The following is a 12,709-nucleotide window of genomic DNA, read 5'->3' on the forward strand; positions in this document are numbered from 1 at the left end:
GTCTTTTTTGATTAATCTCAACATGAACATAAAGGGATAAAATATTGACATTTTTGCTAATATGGAGAAAAGCAGCTCTTGAATTCCATGGAGAAGACTTGATTGCATCTATTGCTCACCCACCTCCCCTCACCACACCCTTTACAAGATGGAGAAATACACACACAAACCTGTGGGACTTTGTAGGTGCCTCCTAAGGTTGACATCTGGATGGAGATGTCTCTTCTAGCTCCATCAAGAAGAGCCAGAAGGTTCTCCTTCCTTCCACAGCCGTAGTTGGGTACATTGGCTTCTCCAGTGGAGAGAATGTCCAGCAAGGCATCTGAAGTGCGGAAAGTGTTCATATAGTTGCCTTGGATGTTGTAGCCAAGTGTGAGATTGTGCAGGAGCTGGGAATTCTTGTTCACCATTTCAATGTTGAAAATAAACCATAAGCCATTTTGAAAACTATAAGCATCCCTATTGTAAAAAAAAGTGTTATTATAATCAACAGCAACAACAAATACTTTTTAAAAAATATATAATCCTCCAGAAGCCTACTGAGCTGTAAGCCAACATTGATCCAAAACCAATGATCAGTTACACAAATATGGAATTTGGCTGAGGTATGGCAACTACAACTGGTTCCACTAGTACTTTAAATTCATTATTCAAGTGATAAATCAAGGATTGAAGTGAGAGAGGAAAATAATCTTGAGTCCTTTCAGCTTTTTTTCAGACGCCTTTTTGAGTCTCTTTCACAAAATCAGACAAAAGAGAGAAGTCATGGAAATCAAAATCATTCAGGAAATTAGACATATCCCCCAATATAGGAATAAATGAAGAATAAAAAACAGAAAAGGAGGAGAGTGTTAGAATGGAGGGAGTGCAACTCTATCACCCTGAATGACTTACGGATCATGGAAAACCAACTGAAGAGAAGGAGCAACATTGAAAAGCCACTTTACATGCAATCTTTCATCTCCACTGTAGACTATACCAGTGGTGGGCAACCTTTTTTTTCAACTGAGCCAAATCTCGCCAAAACCACGATTGAAATTTATTTTGAGAGCCACATTTTTAAAACCGAAAATACATAGGATGGTACACTGTTTTTAGTTTCAATAAACTCTGGCATTTGAAGAACGCAAGTCTTAAAGCTGTCAAGTTACAAGATCCTTGCACCCCTAACCCTTTAGAAAAAAAAACCCCAGGGGTCTTCAAACCTGACAGCTTGAAGACTTGTGGACTTCAACTCCCAGAATTCTGAGAATTGAAGTCCACCAAGGGCATCAATCATATTAGCCCAGGGATCTGCAAAATTGGCTCTTAAGACTGGTGGACTTCAATTCCCAGAATTCTGAGAATTGAAGTCCACCAGTCTTAAAACAGCCAACTTTGCAGACCCCTGTGTTAGCCCAAAGCCTGGTGCTGGACCTTGCTCCCCCATTGGTGGAGCCCCAAGAAGCGAGGAGGGAGAAAAAGAGACGGAGGCCAAGGAGCTTCCCGCCCCCCCCAGCAAAAATCTAACCGGGGAGCCGGGCAGTAGCAAATTAGCCAATCATGTGAGGAAAGCGAGGTCTGACCGGGTGGGCAGCGAAACTCCAGGGCTCTCTGTTCTAATTCCCCGTGAAAACTGTTGCCTCTGAAGCGTTTGCTCTACTGTTTGAACCTTTAAGCGTCCCTTTCCCTTTTTTCTTCCCGTTGAAAAGAAAAAAGGGAAAGGGACGCTTAAAGGTTCAAACAGTAGAGCAAACGCTTCAGAGGCAACAGTTTTCACGGGGAATTAGAACAGAGAGCCCTGGAGTTTCGCTGCCCACCCGGTCAGACCTCGCTTTCCTCGCATGATTGGCTAATTTGCTACTGCCCGGCTCCCCGGTTAGGTTTTTGCTGGGAGGGGGGGGGGGGAAGCTCCTTAGCCTCCGTTTCTTTTTCTGCCTCCTCTCTTCTCGTCCCCGCCTGACTTCAGGATCCTCCCTAATCATTGTGGGTCGAAAAGAAAAAAAGGAAAGGGGCGCTTGTTTTGAAGTGCCCAAGAGGAGGGAGGGGAGCGGGCGCTTCAAAACAAGCGCCCCTTTCCCTTTTTTCTTTTCGATCCACAATGATTAGGGAGGATAATAATCCGGCACACAGAAGAGCCGCATTAAAATGTGTAAAGAGCTGCTTGTGGCTCGCGAGCCGCGGCTTGCCGACCACTGGACTATACCAATGGAATGGTCTCTTGGGCTGTAAAAGCTCTGTGGTTGTTTTCCCTCCTGGTTCTCCAAACTCAGCGGGCATTTCATTCTCAGCTTCCCAGAGACTGGATGGGACAAAAACAGCATCAGAAGCAGAAGCAGGAGGTCCATAATTCATGGGGTGAATCAAATAATCTCTTTTCTTTTTCTAAAGAATAATTAGAACAATCAAAGGATTCTCACAAGGTGGAATATGATCCAGTTGCTTTTTCTCAACACAGAGAAAAACTCAGCTTCATCTGGAAAGGAGAGAGACAGACCTTCAAGAGCACAGACCTTGCCTGTCCCCAAACTCCATATTTCTCTGCCCAAAGTCTCCCCTGGAAGATTCGGCCAAAGAGCAGAGCTGAAACTTTTATCATAATTCTCCCTCTCAGGAGGGATCCCTGGATAATTCAATCAGTTCTTGGACTCAAAGGTTGTTGGGGAATTCTCTGGAGGGAAATGAAAGGGAAATAATCCTCATGTGATTCATAATAACAGGGGAAGAGATTAGATTAAATCCGTCATCTACAATTGAGAGGTTTGGGAGCTCCATGATTGAAACTGGCCCCAGAGGGAATACATGGTACCTGTGGCTGAAGCTAACTAGAAATGTGACATTTGTTGGCATCGTGGTTAGAGAGAAAACCCCGGGAGACAGTTAATCCCCCAGCATGCCATAGATCTGAAGTAGCTGCCTGCTGAGTCCAAGCCAACATTTGCTGTATTTTGAAAGTCAATGCTCAAGAAAAGGGCTGATGCAATAGGGTGGCCAGACTGCAAGAATAAAATCATCTTTAATGAAAAAGTAGTTATCAGAACTTTGCCCAGTGGAAAAAAGTCACACCCACAAATAAACACACAGAGAGGGAGAAGTCAGAAGAAACCAAGTGAAAAGAGATGGAGAAATTAAGGCTGCCCCTCACACCAAGGGAGGAATGAAGGAGGGGGAGAAAGGGGAGCTCAGGAGCCTCGTGTTGCAGATGGAAATCCCCCTCCAAGTTCCGTCTTCTGTGTTCTGGGAAGTGGGGAGCCCAAGTCCCATGTTCCACTGCCAGCTCTTTCCTTGCATAAGGCCCTCGGGAATGCAAAGACCAGATCCATAGAAAAGGCCCAAGATGGCCAGGAAGGAGGAGGGGATCTGGGGCATCTCTCCCCACCCTGATTCCTTGGGAGAGACTATCCAGGTTTATGGGTCCCAGGGCTGAATGTTGGGGGGGGGGGCGCAGCCCCCAGGATTTCTCCAGCTTCGCTTTGGCTTCGTGTCTTTCCAGGAGAGGCTCCTGTGAAAGAGAAGCCATGCAGGGCTGGGTCTTCCAAGGGGGTAGAGAAAGATAAAAACCAGAGATATAAAACAAAACCTTAAAAAGGAGATCAAGGATTAGCCAAACAACCCAGGATTCATCTGCAAAATTGTCTCCTGCTTATTCAGAAATGTATGGATTAGCCAAGTCTTGGTGCAGAGTTTAACTCCTGACAGAAGGGGGGGAATATAGACCAGCATTTTTCAAACTGGGAACTTGAAGATGAACTGACTTTGATTCCCAGAATTCCCTGGACAGCTTGATGGCCAATGAATCCTGGGAGATGCATTGTTGGGTGGGGAATTCTGGGGGTGGAAGTCCATTCATCTTAAAGTTTGAAAAACACAGATGCAGACCAACAACTCTCCACAGGTGACCTCCATTTTGGAAGACAACAAACACACCTGAAGAGACCATCAGTCACTGGGCAGGTTGCATAAGGCAGAAACCGTGAATTTTTATGGCCATCAGATGTGAAACGTGGCACAATTAATTGAGCTGACATCTAACCTCAAGGCCCTGATCGGGGTTTGGAAGCTATCCTGGTTGGTTCTCAGAAGTCTCTAAGCCAGGGATGGCGAACCTTTTCTGCACCTATAGCCAAAAAGGTGTGGAAATGTTGCACGCCCGTGGATTGCATATGGGCGTGCTTGTCGTGGCTGCGCTCCAGAAAAACCAAACTTCCAGATTCTGGGGCACATGCGTGTGCAAATATTGGCTGGCTGGCTCACATGTGCACACTGGTTTTTGGCACTGCCACCCAGGAAGGGACTGCACTCTGGAAAAGTTGAACCTCTGGGTCCTGGTGCCCATAAACACCTGACAATCAGCTGGCTGGCCCGAATGCACAGGCTGGTTTTCAGCACTGCCAGGTGTGTGAAGAACAGCTGATTGTCGCACGTGTATGCGCGCCAGAGGCCTGGAAAACGAACAGGCAAGGCCGCGCGTGTTGAGCGACATGGTTACACCATAGGCTCACTATCATGGCCCTGTAAGAATCCTAAACTGGATGTGATTTTAAAACTCCTTGTGCCTGACAGTCAAATCTGCCTTGGTTTACCTTCCCAATAAGCAATCGAGTTGGAAGATCACTTAGAAGCCGTTTATGAGGGTGCCCTGATAAAGTGGGATCTTCCTATGAAAAGGGAGAACACAGAGACAGCTCTTACATTCCTTTTCATAGTTGGCAGAACAAAGAAAAATGAAAGAGGAAAGTTGATTGGACAGGATAAAAGCAACCTTTGCATAGGAAATCAGTTACATGTACTCAAATGTGTTACATATTTGCATCCCATAATACCACACGTTCATTAAATTGAGGGGCATAAATTGTAAGGAACACAGTTGCTTATAGTTCAAGAAAGAGGTAAAGCAGACCCCAATTTATGCCCCTTCTGTGTGAGTCTCTCCCTGGGGGATCTAACTGGGGTCTCATCCCAGGTGAGGAAGGGGCTCCGTCTGAAGGCATCAAAGTCCCAGGAGTTCCCACCTGCCTCCATTCATCCCCTTCTGCCACAGTCACACTCTGTCCCTTTGTGTGCGATTGTGGGTCTTTGTGTTGAATATCGGTTCACCATTTGGGAAGGAGGCTTCCAAATAAGACTACAGACAATCCTCATCTTACGACCACAGTGGAGCCCAGAATTTCTGTTGCTAAATAAGACAGTCATTAAGTGAATTTTGCCCCCATTTTACGACCTTTCTTGCCACAGTTGTTAAGTGAATTTGGCTTCCCCACTGACTTTGCTCGCCAGAAGGTCCCAAAAGGCCATCCCATGAATCCGGGACACTACGACCGTCATAAATATGAGACAGTTGCCAAACGTCTGACTTTTGATCACGTGACCATGGGGATACTGCAGTAATTGTAAGAGTGAAAAATGGTCATAAGCCCCTTTTTTCAGTGCTTTTGTTAACTTTTAACTAAAAGAACCGTTGTGGGTGGAGGCCCGTCTGTTCTTTGTCCAGTGTTGTTTAGACAGAGACACAACTGTCCCCACAGCTGCCTTCTTCCTCAGCCGGAGTCCCCGGATGCTCTCCAAGAGCAGCCCCACGGAGAGAGCTTTGCAGTAGTCCATCCTGGGGCCTGAGTGGCCGTGAAGGGAACCACGTGGCCCAGGAAAGGGAGCAACTGGGGCAAAACCCCAAACTCTGCCATGGCCTCTCCTGACCACGGCTGCCCCCCTGATCCTCAGGCAGGAGTTGTGGATCTAGAAGGACCCCCAGATCAGGCACGGGGGGGGGGGGCTGCTGCCCCCCCATCTATTCATACTCAGAGGAGATAAAGTCCCAGAACCAAAAGGGAAAAACAACTCAGCCCCCCCCCCCCATTAATTCCTGCCAGGTTCAGCTGAAGGTTTTGTCCCCCATCCAAAGCGCTGCGACCTTAAGGCACCTGGAGAAGGAGCCTGGTCTCCCTTCCTGGGACGTCTTTGTCTCCCCAAAGAGAGAGAAGCCAAGTTGTGGGGGCTCCGAGAAGCCAAGTCTCCCCTTGTGGAGCTGCAGAAAGAAGGGAGGAGGGGGCTTTCCAGGAGCAGGAGGGGCTCCTGGAGGGAAGGAGCATTTCACTCCCCTCTGCAGGAGACAGAAAAAAGGAGGATGGTTTCTTAGACTTTCCCCTCTTCAGTCCGGCCTTTCCTGCCCCTCCCTCCTCTCCTGAGTCCAAGGGAAGTGGGGCCCACTTAGGAGTAGAAAGAAACTGGTTCCTCTGGTGACCTCCAGGAAAGGCCCAGCAAGGAGGCCTTCAGTTCTCTGGGACGGAGTCAGAAGGAAAACAGCCTCCAAACAGTCATCTAATTATAAGCAGAGGGGGGAAAATATTGGGGAGGGTCAAAGAAGACACACGAATTAAGATCTCCCGTTCTTGTCTTTGAATGGGAGCTTCTTTATTTGTGTCTAGGAGTGAATGAGGATTAATCAGAGTCCAATCTTGGAAGGAACTGGACGTAACCCGGGAAGAGATTCCCCTCCATCTCAATGGGGACCTCAAAGGTATTGGAGGAAAAGCAGCTGGAGAGCCAAGAGGAGAAGCCATTTCAACCCTCGATGGGTGGAAAGAGTCCCAGGAACAGGAGATCCCTCCCTTCCCCTCAAAGGATCCCCTCAGGGGGAAACCAGATCCATGCAGGGAGGGTGGGGAGGCCTTCAGAAGGAGCCCTTCTCTTCTCTCCCAGGAAAGAGGCCGCAGGAGGGAGGAACCGTCGGAATGTGAGGACTGGGGAGGAGAGGCTTCCCAGAGGGAGAAGCCCTGAAGAGGAGACCCAGGGAGGGTGGAAAGAGCTTCAGAGACGGGATCTCTGGATCACCATATAACGGGCAGTTGAATTTATTTATTTATTTATTATTAGCGTTTATATACCGCCCCCTCTCCCGAAAGGGACTCGGGGCGGTGTACAGTCCGTATCAAAATACAACAAATTAAAACATAGTAATAACTACATAAATACGTATATGAGAGGAGGATAAAATATGCCAAACTGTACAGCTAAATAAATAAATTGAAATGTACAAAATTTAAAATGCCAATGTCATATCAGATTAAATTTAAAAAACTATCCCTCTAAAAACCATTAAAAATGTGTATGCCAGGAGGTAGACATTATAAATTATGCCAGACCAGCCAGTCGGAACAGGTGTGTCTTCAATTTCTGTCGGAAGGAGCGGAGGTCAGTAGTGGTTCTAATGTCGGGGGGGAGGTCATTCCAGAGGGTTGGGCCCATCACAGAGAAGGCCCTACTCCTCGGTGTCGCCCGTTGGCATTGCCTCGTGGACGGCACCAGGAGAAGGCCCTCCCTGTGAGAGCGAATTGGCCGCAGGGATGTATGTGGGAGGATGCGATCCCGCAGGTAACTAGGCCCTATGCCATGGAGCGCTTTAAAGATGGTAATCAGAACCTTGAAACGCACCCGAAAGACTACAGGCAGCCAGTGCAGCTCGCGCAGGAGAGGTGTTACGTGGGAGTACCTAGTACTCCCCATGACTACCCGCGCGGCTGCGTTCTGGACTAGCTGCAGTCTTCGGGCGCGTCCCAAGGGAAGCCCCATGTAGAGAGCGTTACAGTAGTCCAGGCAAGACGTCACCAGTGCATGAGTGACTGTGCGTAGGGCATCACGGTCCAGTAGGGGGCGCAATTGGCGCACCAGGCGAACCTGGTGGAACGCCCCCCTTGCCATGGCTGCCACATGATCATCCATTGACAGCCGGGCATCTAGGAGGACGCCCAAATTGCGCGCCCGTTCCACAGAGGGCAATTGTTCGCCCCCTATGGCCAGTGATGGAATCAGCTGGCTGAACCGAGGTGCCGGTAGCCACAGCCACTCGGTCTTGGAGGGGTTGAGTTTGAGTCTGTTGTCCCCCATCCAGACCCTGACGGCTTCCAAACATCGGGACATCACTTCGACAGCCTCGTTGGGGTGGCTTGGGGTTGAAATGTACAACTGAGTATCATCAGCGTACAGATGGTACTCAACCCCAAAACCATGGATGATCTCACCCAGCGGCTTCACATATGCGTTGAACAAAAGGGGCGAGAGGACCGACAAGAGAGAGGCCTCGGGGTCGACCTCTGCCCCCCAGTCAACACACATTGCATCCGGCCGGAGAGGTAGGAGCCGAACCACCGTAAAACGGTGCCTCCGACTCCCATCCCCTCCAGCCGGCGCAATAGGATACCATGGTCAATGGTATCAAAAGCCGCTGAGAGGTCTAATAGGACCAGGATAGAGGAGCAACCTCTATCTTTGGCCCTCCAGAGATCATCAACCAACGCGACCAAGGCTGTCTCGGTGCTGTGCCCGGGTCGGAAGCCGGACTGGCGTGGGTCTAGATATACGGATTCGTCGAGGCGACGTGGAAATTGCTGCGCCACCACATTCTCAACAACCTTCGCTAAAAAGGGGAGGTTGGAGACTGGACGGTAATTAGCTAGCTCCGTTGGGTCAAGTGAAGGCCTCTTGAGCAGGGGCCTCACCACCACCTCTTTCAAGGCAGTCGGTAAGGAACCCTCACTCAATGAGGCGTTCACCAGGCCCAGAAGCCAGCCTCGCGTCACCTTCCAGGATGCCAGTACCAACCAGGAGGGGCACGGGTCCATTGAACATGTGGTGGGTCGCAGCCGTCCACGCAGCCCGTCTAAATCCTCGGGGGCAACAGAGTCAAACTCCTCCCAGAGTGGGCTCACAAGACTCACTGAAGACGGCTCGTCCGGTCCACGGGGGGGGGGGCATCCGCTCCGGATCTGAGCGACTTTGTCCTGCAGATATTCCCCAAACTCCTCTGCTCTTCCCTGCAAGGGTGCCTCCCGCGTCTCCTGCGACAGGAGAGAGCGGGTCACCCTAAACAGGGCGGCAGGGCGGTTATCCGCAGACGCAATGAGAGCGGCACAATGTCTATGTTTGGTCGCTCTCAATGCCACAAGGTAGGTCCGTAAATAGGCTCTTACCTGTGTTTGGTCAGACTCGGAGCGTGAGTCTCCACCTGCTCTCTAGACGTCTCCTATGGCGCTTCATCACCCTTAGCTCCTCGGTGTACCAGGGAGCCCGGGTGGGTCGCTGCCGTAGGAGAGGTCGCAGAGGCGCAACCCGGTCCAAGGCCCCCGCCGTCGCCCTATTCCAGGCGTCGACTAGGTCCTCCGACCGAGCGCGGGTCAGGGCTACAGGTAAAGGCCCAAGCTCCGTCTGGAACCTATCCGGTTCCATCAAGTGCTTGGGGCGGTACCAGCTTGAACAAACTGGCTCTGCCTCCTCGCGGTGGAGGGTAGCGCCAGGGAAGTCCAGCCGGAGACATGAGTGATCTGACCATGACAGGGGCGTAGTCTCTAAATCCCCTATTCCCAGATCACTCGTCCACTGCTCAGATACAAAGACAAGGTCCAGTGTGTGGCCGCCTTCGTGTGTGGGGCCCTGAATTAGTTGGGTCAGGCCCATGGCTGTCATGGAAGCCATGAACTCCCGAGCCACCTCGGACGCTGCTCCCGTCGACGCCAGGTTGAAATCCCCCATAACCAGAAGTTTGGGTATCTCAACCGCCGTCTCCGAGACCAGCTCGAGGAGCTCGGGCAGGGCCGCTGACGTATAGCGAGGAGCCAAGTATACAATCAGCAGACCCCACTGCCTCCCTGGGCCCCATTTCATACCCAGCGACTCACACCCGGGTATCTGAGGAACAGTGAACTCCCTCGGCTCTAGACAATCCCGTATAACTACCGCCACCCCACCACCCTTACCCAGGGCCCGAGGCTGATGGAATGCACGGAAACCCGGTGGGCACATTTCCACGAGGGGTAAACCACCCTCGTGACCCAACCAGGTCTCTGTTATCCCTGCAAGGTCCAGCTCCCCCTCCGAGATCAACTCGTTAATGAGGGGGGCCTTGTTGGTCACGGACCTTGCATTGCAGAGCATCAGCCTCAGGCCCTGGCTCTGTAGTTCCTGACCACCTAGGCTGCGGGGGTTGGTACAAACGACCGGGCGTAGCCAGCAGCCACGGTCTCCCAACCGACCTTGCAATATTTTCTTGTCCTCGCATCCCCCCGTCCCCGCGACCGTTGTAATAAAACAACCCTCTGCTGGAATAACTTGTTCCCTCTCCCCCCTCACCCCGCTCACTTCCTTCGTGGACTCACCTGTTCGTCTGGCGCTGGCTTCCCTCCTGGCCTGGTTATCCCCCCCCTTCCTAGAAACCCCTAAAAACAGAATAAAACATTTTGATAAAAATGCAGATTTCCATTCCTCCCTTTCTTTCTGACCCCCAATGACCATCAAGGTCTTGGCTGATCATCGCAGACCTCTGCCTCTCCTAGCCACTCGGGAGGGTCTCCTTCACTTTGAGCTCTTGCGTATCTCCCTAGGCTTCCAGCTCCTCCCGGCCACTCTCATGAAGGAGACATCCCATGCACGGTCCCCACCTGTCATGGATCCCCCACCCAGGCCCCTCTGTAGACATGACTTCAGAGGAGGAGGGGACATTTCAGTCAGCAGAGAAAAGGCACCGAGTCGAGTGTTGGTCAGGATCGGGGCTCAGAGAGTGCTGGCCTGATGGAGCAGCCTCAGCTGGGTCTCCGGATGAGGGAAGGCGGAGGCTGAACAAGGGAAGCCACAGCTGCAGCAAGTTAGCCAGGAGGCCCCAGGTGAGGATCGGGAGCAACTGCTGCCCGTTAGCAATGAGGAGGATGTGGAGTCCACACCTCCTCCTGATCCAAGGACACGTAGAGCAGAGGGAAGGCAGGCACAATGCCAGTCAGCTGGGCTACTTGTGAGGATGCCACCTTCCCTCTCGTAAAGGGCTGCACCGGCATTGCCTGCTTCATCCTGCTCTGAAGACTTGAGCATTGCTACAGCAAAGTGCCCAGTTCTAGACCCCTACCATTTATCCTGGCCTGTTAGACTCATGGACGGTTTTCCTGGACTTTGTGGGTGCCCATTGGACTCACTTACCCAGGGAATCTTGCCGTGCTGAGCCTGGAATCCAGATCTGTGCAACAGGGGTGCTTTCTTTTTTTATATATATATAATTTTTATTATGTTTCAATTACAAAAATAAACATTCCATCTTTCCTTATGCTGTGTGTCGTCTGGGTACAAACATCTCTGTGCAACATTGTTCCTCATTTGCCACATCTTTCACATTCATATTAACATTAACATCCCTAAGCTTAGTATTATAATATTTTGAACATTTAAACATTATAAAACTCTCAATTTTCCTTAATATCTTCAAGTGATGATACCACATTAACATTAAACATCATTATTCTCATCATACACTTACTAACAGTTTTCATCTTCTTTATGTCTCTAAATATATTTTCTACTTGTTTTTTAGCCTTCTTCATTTCCAAACTCCTTTTTTATTCTCCAACCATTGGTAAAATACTTCCCAAATCATGTAATATCCACTTTGCTCTTTCTCCTTCATTGCTAATGTTAATCGGTTCATTTCTGCACATTCAGATATTTTCCTTATCACCTTCTCATCAGCAGGAATCTCTACATTTTCCCAATGTTGTGCAAATACAATTCTAGCTGCGGTTAATACATGAATGATTAAATATACATTCTCTTTATTATCAACAGGGGAGCTTTCTGTGGGTCTCTTTGGGGAGTTTGAGTAAACACCTGTAGACTCTTGGCCTCTGTTTGTGTGTGTGTGTGTGTGTGTGTGTGTGTGTGTAAGAGGGCAGCATAGATTGCTCCAGCCTCTACATTCCCCTCCCCCCATCACTGCTTGCCCTGTGGGAGCATGGAACAACTTCTAGCGGTCAACGTGCAGTTAGCCCAGCCAATGGCCCAGCTCTCCTCCCAGTTGGCCCAAATGCAGCAGCTGCTTCAGCAGACCCTCGAAGGAAATGCCCAGCATCGCTGCCTGATACATTTGATGGAACTTTGGAGCAGTTCCCGGTGTTTGTGGGACAATGCCAGCTCTTCACGTGTTTGAGGCCGGTTGATTTCCAGACAGACTGTGAAAAGGAGGGATTCATCATCCGTCTTTTGACCAGCCCAGCAGCCCATTGGGCGACTCCACCATTCATGCAGGCCATCCCACCCCTGGATGGTTAGCTTCTGCACCCAGGTGTGGGTGATGTGCACTGTGCTGGATGAAAAGAGGGGAGGCAGGGAAGACTTGGGGGTCACAGAAACCCCCAAACTGAAAGCAAGCTACGGAAATCCCTCAGGTAAACCAGGAAGAGGCGGAGAGGATCCTCAGGGATCTAATCCTGCTAGATCCTCTCCCCACCATTTCCTTCCTTCAAACACGTGTCTCTCCTGCTCAGAACGTCTGGACGAAGCAGCCGCTTCCAATTTCCCGCCGCTCAACCCCGATTGTGCCTGGAGACTGATGACGCTACAGAAGGGAGAATTCGAATTGGTCTGCTTGGGCTTCATCGGATCCTGGGAAAACATGATTCGCTGGTTGTAGCCTGCATTTCTCTGCACATCCCGCGTTTTTCAGGCATTGCGTCGTCTGAAGGCCCGTTCTGGGCTCGGCAGCATGTGCGTGTATCTCCCCAGCCTGATGTTTCCAGCCCCAGAGGAGGAATCTGGAAGGGGTGTGGAGCGTTTGTCTCGGATTTTGGAGGTGGGAGGGCCACGCCAGAACTAGCGGCAGCACCAATGAGAATTCTCCCTTCTTGAGTGTCACCGGGCAGAGTTCACCGGGCAGAGTTCCTTGGGGCTTCAGCTGAAGGACGAAAGCCAATTCTGCGGAGAG

At 50.4% G+C, this 12,709-nt stretch overlaps 1 protein-coding gene across 1 annotated transcript in view; it reads right to left on the minus strand.

Annotated features, from left to right (window-relative positions):
- Positions 1-12,268: 12,268 nt before the first annotated feature.
- Positions 12,269-12,709, minus strand: part of LOC309392714 (vomeronasal type-2 receptor 26-like) — a gene marked incomplete at both ends in the record, with an annotated part of 269,160 nt that continues 268,719 nt past the window's right edge. The window contains one exon of the mRNA XM_081954142.1: positions 12,269-12,343. Coding sequence (XP_081810268.1) covers positions 12,269-12,343 — 75 coding nt within the window. The remainder of the gene's footprint in view (positions 12,344-12,709) is intronic.

This window comes from Natrix helvetica (assembly GCF_964273705.1).
Source record: "Natrix helvetica genome assembly, chromosome: 5".
NCBI classification, from domain to species: Eukaryota; Metazoa; Chordata; class Lepidosauria; order Squamata; family Natricidae; genus Natrix; species Natrix helvetica.